General features: G+C 28.8%; 1 protein-coding gene across 2 annotated transcripts; it reads right to left on the minus strand.

Moving 5' to 3' along the window:
* Positions 1-2,060: 2,060 nt before the first annotated feature.
* Positions 2,061-19,397, minus strand: Nhe1 (Na[+]/H[+] hydrogen exchanger 1). Of its 2 annotated transcripts, XM_014436528.2 has the most exons (8): positions 17,724-19,397; positions 13,910-14,078; positions 13,663-13,805; positions 13,367-13,509; positions 11,665-11,757; positions 9,039-9,176; positions 3,542-3,688; positions 2,061-3,165 (listed from the first exon to the last, which is right to left on the minus strand). In XM_014436528.2, exons 1-8 carry the CDS (start codon positions 19,060-19,062, stop codon positions 3,061-3,063), a joined length of 2,277 nt encoding a protein of 758 aa, XP_014292014.1. In that variant the 5' UTR covers positions 19,063-19,397; the 3' UTR covers positions 2,061-3,060. The 2 variants fall into 2 exon arrangements, with proteins under 2 accessions (XP_014292014.1, XP_014292015.1); XM_014436529.2 differs by lacking the exon at positions 9,039-9,176 and having other exon boundaries at positions 2,063-3,165; positions 17,724-19,394.
* Positions 19,398-21,114: the final 1,717 nt, after the last annotated feature.

The following is a 21,114-nucleotide window of genomic DNA, read 5'->3' on the forward strand; positions in this document are numbered from 1 at the left end:
AAATCGACTGACCGGAAGTTTATAGAATTTTTGGTTTTGTTCAAAACGAGTAATGATCTAGATTAAACATGACAAGTCAATGTACAATTGAACAATCTTTAATATCAGCTAGCCCTTATCCCCATTGAAATATTCTGACGTGGCTTAAATGACAAATTTTTAAAAAATCTTCCCTTAAAGTACGTTTAATTTTGTTTATTTAAGAAAAATAAACAGTTCTCATTGTTATCAACAATAAACAATGGATACCAACAAAATAATGAAGAATTTTATGAATCACTAAAATTAAGGAGGAAAAAAGGAAACATCTGATTCGAACAAGAAAAACTGAGACTGCCCAATATTTCCCGATTGCATTTTAGCTCCGTTATCTTTTGTTAAACTGTTGGATTATTTGCAGTAACAAAATTTATATCTGTTCTTCAAGCAACAGAAAAATAATTTTTTTGTTCATAATTTTTGCCCTCTTCTTAGATTTTTTTTTTGGAAAATCACAAAAATAGCGATAAATAGATCACGATCCCATGATTCTACACAAAACTTGGGGACGTATGTAGGGTGGTAAGTGAAAGTTGTTTGATGCATGTACTGCACCAGATTTTCAACAGGCGTATTTTAACAACACAAAACTTTTGAATGTGAAAAATTTTCCTCTGTTGATTATTTCAGTTTTTAATCCATGTAGGATAATTATAGAAAATAATTTAAGAAACTAGAGTTTCTTTATGATACGTATAATTTAATTAATTTTTACTATTGAACAATTTCGCAAATTTAAGACTAGCATTAAAACAAGGATCCACTCAGCTGGTATTAAACATTCTTTTTTTGAAAGCTTAAATATTCTTCTCAAAACAGCATATTTCTTCACAAATCACAAAAACAAAATCAGTTTAGAAATAACAAGTAAAAATAATTTTTTTATATAAAAAATAAAACAGGCAACGTTCAAGTAGTGTATTACAATAGAATACAATCATATTTGCTCAATAAAAGATAAAATATATTGAGAAATGTTTTCAAGCAATGTCCTAAATTCCACCACCAAAAAAATAATTTAAATTTTTCTCAATATTTCACTACACTCCTTTACTTCGTCTTACAAAACTAAATCACATATTTATTAACAATACATTGGAAAATACGTATTTAGTAAAATCCTACTGTATACAAATGAGTTAGTGTTATTATTTTAGCAAGTAAAATAAGTAACTTTTGCTTCAATTTTCTTCTTTTTTTTTAATACTATTAAAAAACAAACAAATTAAGGTATAGTAAATATACTATATATTTTGTGCATTATGCAATAGTAATGTTTATGAATTTTTAAAAGCAGATTAACCTTATCATGCTTACATTTGCCCTTTCCTTCATGAGTATAATACGGAACAATATATAATCTTTATTATTTTTGGAACTCACTAGAATAAAAATTTAAATAAATATAATTTGAGTTCTAGGTACAAAGCTATAATAAAATTAGATAAGAAAACATTTTACAACCTAATGACAAAAATAAAAAGAATATCCAAATTAATCAGTAGCTTTGCTTTGGGGCTAGTGATGTTCTTGAAAATTCAATAAACCATCTTTTCAAAGTTAAATTTAAAAAAAAAAAGTTATAATTGAAAAAGTAAACTTTTTTTTTCTATTTGAAACTAAAACGCTCTGATCTCATAAGCTGAAGCGCTAGTAGAATAATTAATTACTATAATATCTAAAAAGCATTTTGATTAAATGAATGTAAATAAAAATGACTTTACACACCATGAATAAAATAATAATACAATAACAGACTTGTTAAGAAAACAGTTTTAACATTCAGTTCCTCATATATTCTACTTAATTACTTACAATTCGACTTAATATATTTATTTTTATAAGCCGTAATGAATTATTTACAAATGAATTAATTATAAGGAGTCTGCTGTACACCAAAAAATATTAAACCATCTTAGGTATTTTGTAAAGAACAAATACAAATGAGTAGGATGTTATTTCTCACTTCTTTTTTTTTTTTTTTTACAAAAAAAAAAAAAATAAAGAAATTTTCCAAAAATAACTAATGACTTAATTGAAAATATCATAACTAGTAATAACTCCTAACAGGACTAGCACCAATAATCGAAAAGGCAAGAATTAGTAACAATAAGTTTAAATAAAACTAAACAAATACACAGTAAAATAATACTGGAAATAAAACTAGTTTCCAATTTAAAAAAAAAAATTTATTTAAAATTTCCTTTAATTCAAATCTTATTAAATTGATTTTCAAAAGTTTTATCCTTGGAAGGTATCATTTAACCCTGAGAATTCAATAGTAACTTGTTAATTTTTAATTCAACAAAAGAATATTTATAATGTTACATAAATATACCCTGAATGGCCACCACAAATATTCAATATTTCATATTGAGTCAGTGTATTTCAGATTATAAACCATTTAATCGAAAAGAGACTTTTTTTAAAACATCCAATATTAGGTAGTATTTTTTTTTTAATAAATAATAAATAAAAATTTGACTCATAAACCTCTGAAAAAAAAACAACTAAAATAACTTATAATTTAATGTGAATAAATAGAATAATCTAAAGAACAGTAAAATTAAATTGATATAACCACTCTCTATACCATCCCAAATTAATTTAAAGAATTATGTTTCCCAAATTATAATAAAAGAAATTTAATTTAATCTAACAATAGTAAATATGAAAGAATATTTGTGCCATACAATATAAATAATACAAATATAGCATTTGACATATACAGAGTATAATAACATTTTATAAACAATATATATAATTTTTTTAAAATTATTTCACATATAATTTAAAATATGACTTATGTAATGGAAATCTTCGAATAAAAATAAAATTTCCCACATTTAAAGGCTATTGGACAGAATAATTTTGTTGAAATTTCTTAAGAGAAAAAACAACATTCATTAGAAAGAAAGAAAGAAATTTACATTAAATTAATAAAATTTATACTCAATATATTTTCGTAGATAAAAACTTCATTTAGGCTTGGGCGAAAGGATTTTCTACACCCTGATGTTGTCAGCTAGGCTGCTGCTCCTCATCTGATTCATTCGGCGAGATCCTTATTGCTTGATACCATTGGTTTGTAAGGTCGGTCATCTGTGATTTACAGTCCTTAAGTTCCTATAAAGTACAAGTTTTATTAATTACAAATGTTAACACCATGTTTAATAATTACTTAGTAAATAGTATTTACTTAATATTAGTATTTGGTTTAATTACATTTTTTTTTATTTGAATTATTCTCATTGGAATTTTTATTTAATTGAAAAGAATAATCTGTATTTTATACTTGTAATGTGATAATTAAGTGTTACAATGTTCCATTATCAACGCTTTCTTCAGGACAATCCATCTTTCGAATAGTTACATAGTCCTACTTATCCATATTAAATACTTTGTCATAAATTAGTTGTAATGAACACTACTTCCATATTTCATATATATTTTTCTTACCTATAATTTTGTTATCTAAATATAAAATATTATATTTTCTTACCTGTTGAGTGAACCTCCTAGTAAAGAAAGGTATAAAGTATTTGAGATCCCACTTTGCGAAACCACGGATCCTCGACTGGATAAAATTCACCTCCATTGTTTCCTCTTCTGTGTACTCTGACAAGTGTTCAGAGTCGATGGCTTGGCCCTGGGAAATCATAATTATATATTATAAACATCATGGAATAATATGATAGACAAATGTAAATAAATGCAGAAAAATGTATTATACAAAAATCTAAGACCACTTAATATTACAATAAGTTTTGCTAATAGAATGGAAGTAAATTAAGCAGCTTTTGGTTGTCGATGGCTACCGTTTCCTAACTAAGCGGATCATTTGCGATTAGCAACCTCAACCATAAATGATGGTGGTTGAGATTTCATGGATCAAAATTACAAATAATTTTCCATTAAAAAAAAAACAATTATAAGTTTGATTAGATAAATTTTAAAAAAGAATTGAACATCTCAAAACAAACAGAAGTGAATATTTTGGGAAACTAATTTTTTCATAACTACGATCAATTGCAGTTATCCTTAAAAGATATAAACCAAGTGAAGTCCCAACAAAACAATTAATAAATAATAAAATAATTACCTGTTATATATAGCCTACCCCCTTTCATAAATAATAGATGAAGTAAAAACAGAGCACTTTGATGGATGTAAATAAGTTACATGGCAAAAAAAATAGAACTTACGATAATTTGCAAATACATCCAATGTTTGTGAATTCCATATGTAAGAAAAAATCAGGTAGTAGTTATAAAGAACACATCCCTTCGGTCTCAACAAATTTTTATTATCTTAAACCTTCTATGTTTCAACCTTTCTGGCCATTTTCAAGGATATATCAGTAAAAAAATTATAAAAACATTACATTCATTATAAATTAACCTCATAAACATTATGAAAAAAAACCATTTCCTACTTTATTATACATTTCCTACTTTATTATACTATCTCAGCAAAACGTTGTTAATTGACATAATTGCAGGCCATTTTGCCTTTGTCAATTCTTTATCATTAGTCAATTTTCTTTAAAACTTCTTAAATTATAAAAACATTATGCACTAATAAATTTATCTTTATTACATTTTCTGAAATACCCATTATACAATATTGTACCCTCTACTTTTACCAAAGGCAAAATGGCCTGCAGTTATGTTTATTAACAATGTTTGTGATAATGTTATAAGGTTGGAAATGTAATTTTTTCATTTTTTTTAAAAATTTTAACAATAGACCCTTGAAAATGTTCACAAAGGCTGAAACATAGGAGGTTTAAGATTACAAAAAAGCGTTGAGACCAAATTGATGTTTTTTATTACTACTAAGTAATTCAGTCTCAAACAAGAAATTTCATTATGTATAAAAATTAATTGATCTGGATCCAGAATGACTTGGTTCCAAATAGCTCTTAAGGATTTAAAAGAAAAATTTGTCTCTCTATTTTTAGGAATTAGTCAAAATGTTATGTTGGAATTACTATCATTATGTGTAAAATTGGTGAAAGCAGAGGGTAAGATATTCTATAATGGGTATTTTAGACAATGTAATAAAGATTAATTTATTAGTGCATAATGCTTTCATAATTTAAGAAGTTTTAAAGAAAATTGACTAATGATAATGGCCAGAAAGGCTGAAACGTAGAAGGTTTAAGATAATAAAAAAGTGTTGAGATCAAATAGATGTTTTTTTTATAACTACTAAATAATTCTGTCTCAAACAAGAAATTTCATTATATATATAAAATCAGATGTTTGACAAATAATATTCAATGAACTGAAAAAAATAATTATGGAAATTCATCAATCATTTCAGAGAAAAAAAAAATGAAAATATATAAATAAGTAAAATTTGAATGAAGAATAAATTATTTCATCAGCCAAAGCTGAGAAATGAGCAAATTGAAATAATATAAGAAAAAACATTTTAAGCAAAGCTGTATCAGAGGAAATATATTAATCATAAAAATAGAAATCAGTGTAAAAGAAAAAGTAACATTGAGATAGAAGTATAACAGGGTACAAAATATTGAAAATTAAAATGAACAAAAACTAATTTAATAAATCGAAGAACAAGAGAGAAAAACTTTATACTCTGATTCTACCAATATATATATTGATGAAGTTACTAAATTCCATAAACTAACCAATCATTAAGAATGTTTTATTTGAATTAAGTGAGAATTCAGACACAAACAGTAAGAGTGATAGAAAACAATATTCTAGGAAAAATGTTACTCAAAGAAAATTAAAAAAAAAAGATGAAAACATTTTTAATTAGGCTCCTTAGTGATTGTTAGGGTCGCTGTAAACAAATTCAAACTATGCTACATAAAATCTTATTCCTTAAATAAGTTTCAGCTAATAGATACAATAAAATGCTTACATAATACTGCTATCTTAGTCAGCTAGCTAAAAGTAACATAACACAACAGCAAAATAGGCATAATGATTAAAATAAATCCTCAAGTATATAAAAATCTTTACTCTTTGTAGTAAGCTCATGACTTCCTGCCCCACAGTGTCCTTTAATAATATACGACTTACTCCTATCGAACAGATCTTCTACCTTAGACTATGTCTAGACAAACGACTGACTTGGAATCCTCATACAAGACTGAAAAGACAGGACATTGCTTGTCGATTCCGGCTATTACAACACTTCCCAGACAAACAGTTTAAACTTCCAACTAATTACAAAAGAATCATTTATATGACTATAATAAGGCCTATCTGGACTAATGGAGTTGAGTTTTGAGGTTCTACTAAACCATTGAATTCCTCTCGTATCCAATCCTTACAATCCTAAATTCTTAATGCTCCTTATTTTGTCAAAAATCAAGTCATCCATTAGGACCTAAATGTTCCATATATTGCAAATTTGGCCAGAACCCCATACCAATCCTTCCATGATAAACTTCCTAACCACCCAAATCCACTTGGTTCTAATCTGGCTTCTCCTTTAATACCTGATAATCCTCCAAGGCTGTTGGAGTTCTATCAATCGGTAGATTCTCCATATGTCTGTATCATGCCATTGTATAACTAACGTCAAATTTACTTATTGTATATATTTTTAATACAGTTGTAAGTATCAATAAATACATTTTTTTTAAATTAATTTATTTCTGACAAAAATAACTTGAAACAAAAAAAAAGAAAGGAGACAAACAACAAAATTTCTTGATTTTTTATAATAAGAAAAAATAGAGAATTATACATACTATTATTTTATTATTTATAAAATAACAGAAAATTAAGGACAACTCAGTAAAGAAATAAAAAAATTTAGTAGGTACGAGTAAGTTTGTTGAAAAACTATAAATACTTTCACAACCAACAATGAAAAACTGGTTTAAGCCTATGCCTGTATGATTCATAGGCAGCAATCCTACCAACTGCATAGAAATGGTCAAATAAAAATGAAGAAGAAGAGAAAATAAGTTTGCAATAAGAAGTAATAAAAATTAGAGAATGTTAAAGTAAAATATTTTACCCTCCACCAAATAAGATAAATGATAATTGTTGCTTGGGTGAAACCAATCGAGCCCTTCATCATGAAAGGTTTTTTAATTTATTTAAAGGTAATAGTATTCATTATCAACTAATTATGAAACAAATGTATATACAGCCTTCTGGATAATATTAGCACAACATATAAATGTTCTTATTGACCTGATAATGTTGATTTTTAGTGGAAATAAAATAAATAACTTCTCTACTAATTCCTAAAAACAAAGAGCCAATTAATGTTTAAACTAAGGGCTGGTTGCACTACAGTATAACCAACATAGGTTACCAAGATTACCTAAAACAGACATAAACTGTCAGTAATCTTGAAAAATGTGGGTCCAATTAAATTTAAAATTGATTCAACAGCCAGTTATAACAGTAGAAATCGTTGAAAGAATTCTTCAACTGAACATTGTAAAAAATGATTTGATCGATGATAGAAAATATTTTTTTCATTATTTCCTCAGCAACTATTTTTCAAAGTCTTTGACATCAGTCAAATCGTCTATCTCGATCAAATCCATTTTATTGAATTTTGAGAGAAACAGAATAATAATAGAATACACTTTTGCCAGGTAACAGATTCAAACTGGAGTTATAGAAAGTTACTTGTATGGTTAACTAATGGGGTATAAAATAAGTTCGTAGAGTTTTTCGATGTTTTAATTTAATCCTCTCTGTGTTTATAAAATTTGTTTACTTGGTCAATAATGTTTATATATTCTAAAAAGGATTAGTTAAGGTGCTTTTATGCATCAGTTTCAACCGATATAGTCCCTAAGTGCTTTGCTCGGTTCAAAACCGGAAATTTTGACTACGCAAAGAGCTGAGCTTCAACTGTTAATGACGACCAAATTCAAGCATTGGTCACAGACAACCCTCACTCTACGACACAGGATATCGCAGAAATGCTTAACATATCTTATGCAAGTATCTCAAATCATTTGTGTCTCATAATTGCAAAGGCATAGTTTTCCATCACAATAACGCCCATCCTCATGTGTCTTTGCAGACCCAGCAGAAATCACTGGATTTTGTCTGGGAGTCTGGGATGTGATCCCCTATACACCAGACCTTGCCCCAACAGATTTTCACTTATTTCGGGCCCTTCAAAACTCTCTTAACAGGAGACACTTTAATTTGCTTGAGGACTGCAAAACGCACATAGAGGAGTTCATTGCGCACAAATCTGAGAAGTTCTGGGAGAACGGAATTATCATTGTCATTCATTTACCTCTAGATTGGAAGGATAATTTTTCTAATGCAACAGGTAATTATTGATTTTACCTGATATTTCAAAAATCTTGGTTAAAACTGTATTGGTGGCAACTGGCCCTTAATGGAATAAAATCTAAAAATTGTAAACAAGAGTTTTGATCCTTTTCGAAACTTGCCTTTCATTTTCAGATACAAGTGGCCAAGCAATGAGAAAATACGGGAATTCCCAACAAATTATCACTAAGATTATTAAATAAAAAAGTTTTAAAATCAAAAGATCATCAAATAACAGGATATGTTTTGTTTCTTTAATAAATAGAAGCATAATAACTTGAAGTTAAGAAGCATACTTCTTGAAATACTGGTAGCTAAATAAAAACTATAACTGAATTAAAAATCTAACTTATCACTAAATCTAAAAAATATAATTAATTACTTTAATTATTTTTAATTAATCAAGAAACTCACTTTTCCTAAAAATAAATAAATACAATACACTAATTTTATCCAGTACTTGTATATACAAAACGTATAGTATGAAGACTTTTCCTCACTAATCAACTTTTGATCATAGTCAACTATGTAGTATTACATCAAATTGCAAATGTGCATATAATTACTCCCAAGGTTGTGTGGTTATTTTAAAATTAATGAAACAATTAATTTTAAAGTTAGTTACATATGATACTCACAAATTTCCTGACACCACTGACATAAAAAACAACGCACTAAATGAAAAGAAATGAACAAACTTACTTTCTGTAACTGAAATTGTGATATATAGAACAAAGAATCACGGCATTTGTCAAATGCTACAGCGAGGGTTCCATAAAATGAAGGGTTCGGACATAGTTGACTTAAATCACTTGTTGAAGCCTCTTCAGGACTGATTATCTAAAATTAGAGTCAATTTTTTTTTTCTATTGCAGACTATTTTACAAATAATTTAATAATTTTAAAGTAAATAGTAAACAAAACAAATTATTGGTCTCCACTCGCTTATTTTTGAGATATGTATTCAATTGTGTACCTTGATAAAATCGAGATTATAAAAGCAAACAAATAAAACACAAAAAGTAAAAAAAACAAAAAAACTAGACTATATAAAATGAATGTGACTATAAAGAAAAGTTTTATATCAACATATTGTAATAGAGTAAAATTCAATTTATACATAACTATTATAATTATATTACATAAGGAAGATTCCAAAATAACAGCCTCAAGTATCTTGTATTAAAGTTAATTAATAACCTTTTATTTTGCCAAATTTTGGCATCTTAAGGACTACAAAACACTATCAGAACATATTGACAAATATAAACTCAAAAATAGTAATTTGTCTTCTATCTCATCCCATATAATTTTAACTTTAATACATATAATGCAGAATATAATCATTAAGTTAACAACTTATTAGGGTTATGGATATAAAATTACTGATAACCTTACATCTCATTTTATAACAAGTATTATGATCTCAATGGTTTTTATATTAAGTATATATGTAGGCAAAAAAAATTATGCCGTTTTTCAGTTTCAGGTGCTTTTTAAATATTGCTCGATTAAACTATCTTTAAGTCTGCTCTTCCTGTTTTAAGCAAATATTTCAAAAGTGATATAGGACAGCTCCTTGGGGGATGGGTCTGGTCAGGAATTATTGTCGGTGGGTAATTATTGTAACGGGGGGTGGGTCTGTTACAGATTGTGACATGTCGTACATCGACCAACCTAATCGCTATAATTGTCTGTTTGAAAAGTCAAATAAGTAAGGCTACCAAGGAGGGCGGGAGTAGAGGGTTTCACACCATTTTTAAATTTCAGGTGCTTTTAAAATATTTCACATTTAAACTATCATAAAGTCTGCTCTTCCCGTTTTAACCAAATATTTCAAAAGTGATATAGGACTGTATTAATCCATCTACATAGAATTGACCAGCGGACAAATTATTTGCTTAAGGTTTATAACATGATAATCAAACTGTAACATTGCACTCCAAGAGATGCAAGAATTTAGTCAAACATAAACTGTTTGACTATGACTTCAACTTTAAAAACTTTAAAAAAATTAAAGAGACTTTGAAATTTGTTCAAAGCTTCTATTGAATGGACTACAGAGGTTGTTAAATGGAATACAATCATAAGGCGACAAAGAGGTAGATTTATAAGCTATTTTGGAAAATAGTTTATAGGAACTATCTCAGAAACCATAAGACACAAATGTCTATTAGCACTCAAATTAAAGCAAGTTGAATGTACAGTTGAATAAAACAGTTCATAATTAGCATTTTCATAGAAATACTAGTTTCCATTTACCAAAATAAATTCATAAAATGTTGAATTCTCGATGTTTTGACAAAATGGTTTGGTTTATGAAATACTATATATCAGAAACAATTGGACATAAAGATATCTATTAGGGTTCATAATTTAGATAATTTGTTCTACTCAAAATAATGTTGTATGAATTATTTTAGTGTTACAGGTAATTTTAAAAATATGGAACTCTGAATGAAAAATAAGTAAAAATTTTATATTTTTCTACAATAAAATAAACATCCGGAGTAAATATTTATTTCTTTTTGACATTTACTGTATCTGTTATATAGTCTAAGTAAAAATTGAATCATTTTCTCTGAGAAAATTACGCACTTTTTTTTTTTTTACTTAAAAGAACTCAAAAATGAATTTTTTGTATCTTCGGAACAACCGCCAATTATTATTCCCCCTAAATATAGTTTGGCAGAGTCATCATTGAGGTGAAATAATTTTTTTTTTTTCACCTCTTGGACCCTTGGACAAGAAGGAACATTGTGAGATAGATGTTATTCATCCCTGTTCCAATAGTAAATACACAGATAGATTGAGCGACTTAATTTCAATCAGCTGGAAGAGAAAATATTTCACTTCTAGCAAAACGTAAATTTTATACTTTTTTTTTTTTCTTTTTCCTTGTCGGCCCAAGACTCCCGTTGGAGTCCTACATTGCCCCAATTTTATACTTCTTGGAATGATTAGATGATTTCTTAGCTCAAGAGATTTTGGATATAATTTACATATTATGAAGATTCTAATGAAGAAAAGTTTGTATGCAAAAAGTATGTCAAGTTAATCTGGACTTAAGCATTTTAAAAAATGAATTATTTACAAGTTAACATATTACAGACTACAGTTTAAAACTCCAGAGGTAGTCTACCCGCTAAACTACAGTTCAGGCATACACTAAAGCCAAACAAATTATAGTAAAACCAATTTATAAAAGCTGATATTTTAAAGCACTAGTTTTAGATTAATGCATATTAATAATTATTCATAATTAAATTTAAAACATGCAACATAGTGACCTGAACTACCAAAAACCGATCAATATAATACCACTTACCCACTCCTTCGTCTTACTCAAAGACAGCGCTTTTTCCTTGCGTTTTCTGCGGCTCCTGCTACCAATGATCGGCTTCTTGGTTCCTTGAAGAAGCTATAAAATACATGTAGTATAACTATTATGCTATAAAATTATCCAAAACATTTAATGTTTCAATTTACATTTATTGTTCAAATATTTTCTCTATAACATCAGTTAAAATAAATATGAATATCCAATGAAATAAAAAATTAAAGTTAACAAAAAAAAAATTAAATGTGTACTGCTATAACCCATGAAGGATTGGTGGTGGAGTACTTAATAAAGAAAGACTGTTACTAGACCAATGGTTCTAAAAGTAGGTGATTTGGTCAAAATCTCGCTGAACTGTAAGATTTTAACCCAATTAGGGTACTCGTTTCATGTGGACCCTGGAGGGCTCCTGAACCCACAGTCCTCACTGCTACAATGAAACATTTTTTTTTTTACCCTCTTCCTGGTCATTTCTGACACACAGGGGGGTTATCTAGAGGTGAACATGGTAGGGGGTCAATTTTTCCATTTTGTGGGGCTGCCACGAAATGAAAAAAGTCCACCCCATAAGCCAGATTCAAACCGATGCCTTACCACTGGGCTACCTACTCCCTAATATTACAAATAAGTACACAATATGTCAATTATAAAACTAAAAGGACCTAGATACTTAGTTCTAAGAATGATCTAAGCCTCGAAGGTGGAAGAAGAATAACGGCTGCTAATCAATGTTTCCTCAGCCTATCAAAATATCTACAAATCATATTTCTCATCAAAAAAACTAAAATTTGTCTTTATAAAACACTTATACGCCCATTGTTGATGTACAGTTCACAAGCTCAGGGCACCACCAAAGCAGATAAAGAAAAACTTCTGCCTTTTGAGCACAAGATTCTTCAAAGAATCTTTGGACCTATAAAAGACAGGACTATCTGGCGGCAAGGGAAGAACTGAGAACTGTATGAACTCTCTGGTAAGACAAATGTCGTAAAGTTCATTAAGATCGGATAGCTATGCTGGGCCGGTAGCTTCCCAAGATTCTCATGACAGAAGAACTGTACAGGACAAAAAGAGTGAGAAGACCTAGAACAAGGTCTGAGGACTTGAGACCTCTTACAAATCCAGAATTGAACTGTTGCATTACAGAGACGGGCCACTAGTGAAGGTATTTGAAGACAGCCCAGACTCTTGATGGATTGTCGGGCCCGTCATTATTATTATTATTAGATCTGGAAATCATATCCAAAAAGTGATAGTCAGCCAGCAAAATTGATCAAATTCTGCTTCCATTCCGTTCACCACAGGTCTTAAAAGGGAAGGACCATATGATCTCTGTCACACTCAATTTATTTATGGACAAGGTCGAGAGTATGGAAAAATGGTTTCTGGAATCTCATCCCTGTTATTGTTCACAGCAAACCAATCAGATAAGATCTCTTGGAAGTACTGAGCTAACCGCTGATATCCTCGGGAGATTGTGTTTATCCTACAGGATTGATTTCAACAACTACTAAATATCTTCTGAATCTATGAACAATTGCAGGAAAAAATAAAAGAATTTGATGGAAATCTTAAGAATGGATACAGAGAGTAAAACGTTTTAGAAGATGATGAAAGCAATTAAAGTCGATGAAGTAAAAGATAAATAAACTATTTGAAATATAAATAAAAATAAATATCATTGTTTTACCTTCATCAATGGCATTGTGGATCCTCCAAAGAGAAGTGTTGTCACAAGGACAATTATAAGTGTAGTCGTGATGATAACATGTCTGGTTTCATCGCTAAATTCCAAATGAAGCGATAGAGCATAGGATATAGCACCCCGCAATCCTAAATAAAAATTAGGTAAACAAATTAGCATTTCTATTTACATTAGCATCAAACCATTAAGAACAAATCAAGTATTCAACAGATCAAAAACTTTTTAACACCAATATCTTTTATGATTCTCAAATTGAACAAATTTGTTAAATAACAACTCACCACTGAACCACATAATGAACATCATCTTTTTGGTAATCTTGTGCTCACGGAACTTGTTACAAAGGATGGCCAATGGAAATATGTTGCAGGCTCTACCGATGAGGCAAAGTATTAAGCTCCATACAACGAGTGCTGGTTCAACTCTGTAATAATACACAACCAATAATATAAGAATGAAAGAGGAACAGAGAAAGTAAAGTAACTTATATGTTTTCAGTGATAAATAAAATAATATGAATACACATACCTGTGTTTGAAACTAAATATTGCTAGTCCAAGATAAGCAAAGACACATGTTTCAGCAATGAATGAAAGCGTCCTCATAGTTTGCTGCATAGTGATCTGAGTAACCGTAGATAAATTGTAGTGAGTATAATGAGACATCACAATACCACAAAACAGTATTGCCATAATTCCTGGAATAATATAGAACTATATTTCAAGACTAAAAATTTCATTACATAAATTTAAAACAATTATTTCTAATAAATAGGGTCTATTAATGGAAAAACAGTTTGACATATAAATTAAAAGCTGGCAAAAAATATTCTTATTAAATATTTTTGTAAGTAAAACAATTCACACAACAAACAAGAAAATTACTTTAAAAATAATAATTCCATTATTCAGACAATTAACGAGCAGAGATCAAAATCTGATTGTATATTAAGAACAATTTAACGCAATCTGAGAAGATACGCCCCCAACCAAATGCATGGTTATGGGATTCTACACCTCATTTAATATCCAGTAATAATAAACAATGAAGAAGATTGATAATAAAAATAACCAGATTTAATTTGTAACAAAATTGCTAATTTGCTATAATAATGGTACAACTTTAATTCTTTTTTAATTACTAAATAATGGATAAATTTCCAAAGACAGTATCATAGAAGGGTTGTTTAATGACAAGAAGGGTAACTTAGGTACAGTCTATAAAAGGGATACAACAGAGAAAGTAACCAAAATCAAAGGGACTATCTTTGAAATATGTCCAACTCAAAATTTAAAAAAAATTTTTTTTGTTTTAATATGGCACTATAAAAAAAATAAAGCAACATATAGTTTTGAATCTTTGCCTATTGTCTCATAAATGCTTTGATATAAAATTGATGACATGATAAAGTAATTTTATTTAGTTCATTTCTTCCATTAAAAGTGAATATGCAAAATTATTATTTGAGTTCGTATACCAAGCTTTTATGACCTATAGCATATTTGGAATGAATTAGAAGAAAAATATGAAGTATATATGTTATTCAATTGAGGACTAACTAAATTAATTATATCTAAATTTTTTTTTTTTTTTTCCTATGCCACAGGAAGTGGGCTATTACACCATTTTCCCTCTCGCAGTACAATACAATTTTACACTTCATCTTCATCTTAGTTGGTCCGTATCCTGCTCAACATCTTATAGACCAATACACGTTAAAAAATGGTCTCCATTCATGTCTCCCATGTTGCATAGAGGACATTTCGGGACAATATGTAAAGACTAATATTTAGATATAATTATTCTATAATATTATATTATTCTATTCTATATTACATAATATCTAAATATGTAAAGACTATAACGGTGCTGGTTTAATTCCTGCCTGGAGCATTGACTCTTTTCATTGAGTGGCAGTCGCATTATGAACTTGTTGGGGGTCAAGTATGTCAATGGTCAATGGTTAAGCAGTATAGGACTCCAATGTGACCGTAAAAAAAAAAGACGACTACTACTTTTTCTGTTTAATACTTTATTTAGTTCATAGCCATCATTTTGGCTGACAAAAAAAAATACTACTACTTTCTCTGTTTAATACTTTATTTAGTTCATAGCCATCATTTTAGCTGAAAAAAAAATACTACTACTTTTTCTGTTTAATACTTTATTTAGTTCATAGCCATCATTTTGGCCAACAAAAAAAATACTAATACTTTTTCTGTTTAATACTTTATTTAGTTTATAGCATTCAGAAAGGTGAAAAACAATATTCAGCATTAAGGGGTCATAAAAATGATTCATTTAACACACTTTATCAAAACGGCCATAAAAAAAAAAAACTCTTACAGACAATGCAGAAGATTAAAGGTAAAGATGTAATAAACAAGTTTTTAAAATTACACAACACTTCAAAAAAACAACTTATGATATGGACATAAAGTAATAAAATAGCACAATGCAAACATGATTAAATTACAGCACTACAAAAATATGAAATGATACTCACAAATGTTACATACTGATAAAAAATAAAAATTCCTTTTATTTGTTTAATGCATAAGTATTTCAACAAAATTCTTCACCAAATAAATAAAAGAAAAAAAGTTTTCTCGATTCCCAACTATAATACAAAAATCCATAAAGAAATAAAATCAAATAAACAAGAAGACCACAGTAAAATTTTAATTTTTTTTTTCAAAGAAGTCCAAACCAACAAGCTAAAAATATATTTGTAAATTTTAATACAAAATATTTCAGTATGACAAAGGACTGTAATGGGTAAAAATTTTCATATAGATAAAAAAAATGTGTAATAATTTACTTATAATATTATTAATAGTGACTAGAATAACAATTTTATTCTTGTAAAACATTGTAAATTTGGAGGATGAGGATCAGTGCCCTGATGCATTAACTATAATATTAAAGGATTATTTTTAATTAATAATTGTATAAATTATGTTGTTATTAATATCATCTGTCACTAATGCTGTGACATCTCCAAGCCCAGAAAATTTTTATACTATTTAAAAGTTAAAAAAAAAATCAATACCTGTGGTTCCAATTGAAATTTTAATTTTTTTTTCTCTGATTGTAGTATTTTATAAATAAAATATTGATTTTTTTTTTCTTTTTAATAATTACATATTTTATATGTGAACTGTGAAAATATCCAAATACATTAAATAAAAAAAAAAACCTATTATAAAATTTAAAAACCAGATTGTGTCTCTTTTGGTTTCATGTTTGCCTATCCTGTTCTAGAGACATCTCGACAATTCAAAATCAGAAAAATTTTCCTTTTAAAATGTTTCCTACTAGCCTACAAATTTCAATACTATTAAACAATCCGTTCATAACAATGAAATTTAAAATTATTATTTGTTAGTTTTAGCAAAACAATAAAATAAACATTAAATCAGTACAAACTGTAAAGAATTCAATAACTCGTTACCTGAATAATTATGATAATGATCCTCTTCACAGTAGGTATGGAAATTATCATTACCTCACCTCCTACTGCTTTTTAAAATTTGATTGAATTTAACTTAGATGTAATAATTTTTTTATTTATAATGTAAATTATAAGAAGTTCATTAATATTCATTTAATTTTTTAATATTTTGCTATCCAAAATCCAAAAACAAAAGTCTAACCTGAATTGTCAAGATTATTCATAATATTGGAATTCAGAATGAGATTCTAGATGGTTCGTTAATTTGAACTTGAATAAAACATTTCTACACCTCTTGAATTGAATTTATAAAAGATGGTTGGAGGGTACGGTCAGAGTATAACACAAATAAGTTAAAATAACTTATTTAATAGTGCCAACGTTTCGGCCAAAATTTCTAGCCTTTTTAAATTATTAATAAACTAAAATATTCATACTCCTTTACATTGTATAAATTAAAATTTTTATTTCCGTAATTATATTATTTTTACTTATTTATTCAATTACCTATACATACATTTTATTTTCCACTTCCTTCATCATTTTATTTTTATTAATTTCATTATATACTATTATTTACTATATGTCTTTCTGATTATATTTTATTTTTTGTATTCATTGGTTGTTATCTTGTTCTTTGTCCTTAGCTCTGATGAAGGCTAGAAATTCTGGCCGAAATGTTGGCACTATTAAATAAGTTATTTCAACTTATTTGTGCTATATTCTGATCGTACCCCTAACTATATTCTCCTCATATATATTATCCATGGTCAACTATCTTCTCATCATTATAAAATTATTTAAATTTCAAAATATATTAATATAAATTACATGAGGTATAAGTGCAAAAAAAGGTAATAATTTTATTAATCAAGTAAAAAAAATTACCTGATAAATGAATTCCTTCAGCTAATGCATATGGAGCGTAGGTGAAAACAAGCATCATACCAAACTCCAGAGAAGGATTTTTTCTCAAGTCAACATGTTTCAATAAAAGAGCACTTATCAGAGCAAAAACTACACCAATGCCGGCAGATGCAAAAAACATTAGACAAAATCTGTTAATACCCGCTAGAACAGCTTCAGAAGATGACATGTTAGGGTTGCCTGATTCAAATACAGAAGTAGTAAGGACAATTGCAATAGCATCATTTAATATACTCTCTCCAAATACCAACATGTTAAGTACCGGATCGATATCTAGAGCATGGAAAATAGCAACCGTTGCAACTGGATCAACAGCAGAGATAAGAGAACCAAACGCAAAGCTCTCCATGAAGCTAAGTCTATAAGCCACATCAGCAAGACCTAATAGGTAGATCCCAGCACCAATAACGAGTGCTGATATCGTGGTTCCAGCTATAGCAAAAACCAAAATTGAACCAATATTTTGAAAGAAGTTTCCTTTATGCAAATTATACCCAGATTCAAAAATAATAGGAGGTAAAAGAACTAAAAAGAAGGCAGTAGGAGAAAAGGCCTCTTCTTTCCTCCAATTTCCAATGTTCTGATCTGACATTAGATTCAAGATCAAACCAATTAACGCTCCAAGGAAGACTATAACTACACTTTCTGGTAAATATTGGAAATGAGTCATTAACATAAAATGAATAAGTACTATTCCGATAGCTAATACACACAATACAAAAAATATAGCCATGGAGCTGTTATGTTCTGCTTCTGCAGATCCTTTTTCAGGCAAGATCGGCTCATTGGGAGCTGCCGTGGTAGTGACATTTGGTTTTTTTGTGGTTGTGCTTGAAGCAGGAGATTCAGTAGTCGATGAGAAATTTTGAGGATTTTTAGAATCACTGGTGGAAGATTGGTTGTTGGCCTGAGCTGTAGTATTAATAGGAGTTATATTTTTTATTTTAATACTACTATTCGTACCTCCAGAATCACTTGTAATCAAAGTAATATCCTTTACTTCATTTTCACCATAAGTGACATTTTTCTTTAAACCACTGGAATCTTCTATTATCAGATGATTCTCAGTACTTCCCTTAACAGTTGGTTTTGTTGTAGAAGTTGAACTAGAAGAAGTTGTAGCAGAGGTAATTGTTGTAGATGTACTGGAGACATTGACATTTTGGGGAGGTGTACTAACAGTAGTGTTGGGTTTATTATCGACATTTTTCGCAACCTCGTCAGTTGCAGTTGCGATGAAAATACAATACGGTAGCAGTATTAAAACACTGGCCAAAGTGCCAAAATGACGCAATCTCATTCTGGACGTCTTAAACTAGGTATAATAGGAATCAATAACGCCCAAGGGCGACAAGGTCATACGTAACAATTAGGCAAATATATAGATCACGGACTGACTGACTCTGACAAGTATCGAGACCAACTGTCCCTCACACACTACCTAGTGAAGGCCCCTCACTGCCTGACTTCTGACCACTGATAGTCATTCTTTATCAAACGACCTCGAGTAACAATGCTAACCTGGCCCAGTGCACTAAGACGTATTAATCGATTCCACTACATCGATCATTTACTCATTTTATTCTCAAATAATAATATACTATTATTTATTTTTCAATTTGTACTGATCAAAAGTAAAAAAAATATCTAAATTGTTTCTTTTTATTATTTCAAAAATTCATTATTATATTTTATAATTTATCTGTCTTCATATGATAATCTCAATTGTGCTATTTACCTGCTGTAAATAATTTAATGAAAAAAATCATTATTGATGTTCAGAGACAATATTTTAAATTGAAATTTTTACAGAGCAAATATAGTTTTTATTGCAATGAGTTCATTTGAGGGCCCAGAGAAAGGAGAGTGTTGCCCCCCCCTCTTATAAAGAAATATAGATTTTAATTTTTGGAATAGTTTCTGCATTATATTCTCCATTTTAAGAAAAGTCGAAATCAGATATCTTTAGATTCAATAGTTCCTGAGATATAGTTGTTCATTAATTAAAACATTTGTCCGAACAACTAGAAATCAACACTTTGTGAATTTATTTTGGAAAATATCATAAAAATTACCATTGGCGTAGGCAAAGGGGAGCAGGGGGGAGCCGTGGCTAAAATTTTGGGACCCAAGAAAGAAAATAGTGAACTTATTTTATAGATGTTTTTTTTCTGGAAACATGCTATAATTAGGGATGTAATGGTGGGGAAAAATGGTGGCGTTCCAAAAATCGTCAGGGATGAAAAGTTCAAAACTGCCTTATATTTTGATTGTACGAGCTATTGGTTAAGCCTTGTTAATTATTTAATTCAGTCGTTTCATATTCAATAATTTATTGTGATTATATGTTTTAAAATTTTAAAAAGTAATGATTGAATTTCATGAAGCAGAAATAAACGATGGGGTATTTCTTGGAATGCGGAATTACATTTACACAACATTTTAGAATATACTATATACATATACATATACAAATATATATATATATATATATATATACACATATACATACATACATACACATAATATACACACACTGTGTGTGTGTATTGGGCTCTGAGGCATGCTCCCCCCCCTTGGCAAAATCCTGCCTACGTCCATGAAAAATCCTACTTCTGCGAAGAGTAATGTAATAAACTACTTTATAGTACATTGAAATAGCTTTAACTTGAGTGCTAATAGACATCTGTACCTCTAGTGGTTCTTGAGAATTATATTCACACAATAAATTCACTAATTACTGATTTTTCAGAACATTTTTTATAAAATGTTGCTTTAAACAAACTATTTCGGAAGCCATTAAACGTAAACAGCTCTGTTAAGCCTCATATTTTAGTAGACCTATTTTAATTTGAATGATATTCTATCAGGTTTTCTAGTATTGAAGGTAGTTTTAACGATATGGAGCTCAAAATAAAAAAAATGTTTGTTCTTTTTTAAACAACCACCATTTTTTATTCCACCGAACTATACTTGGCAGACTCATCAATTTTGATTAGTAATTACACATAGTTTTAATCAAAGAAATAAAAAATTGGGGTGAAATAACTGACTTTCTTCCCCTCTTGGGCTCTTCTACTATGCGATCCTGTTCGAATGAACATTCTCAAAGAATTTAATGTTTTAAAGTACTAATAGAGAGGAAGAGAGATATAATTCACCTAGTAACATAGCGCCTTCTCTCCCACCCCTCAGAAAATTCCAAGATCCTCTTCTGTATCTATTTTTAAATAAATATTTATATACGTTTATTTGTATGTATGTATATATATAATTGATATATTAATAGTTTAGATATCATATTTCGAAATTAAGAATAACAACTCTTTAACTTTAATTGATATAAATTGGA

The sequence above is a fragment of the Halyomorpha halys genome, unplaced genomic scaffold, assembly GCF_000696795.3.
Source record: "Halyomorpha halys isolate HHAL.00 unplaced genomic scaffold, Hhal_1.1 Scaffold1981.1, whole genome shotgun sequence".
NCBI lineage: Eukaryota > Metazoa > Arthropoda > Insecta > Hemiptera > Pentatomidae > Halyomorpha > Halyomorpha halys.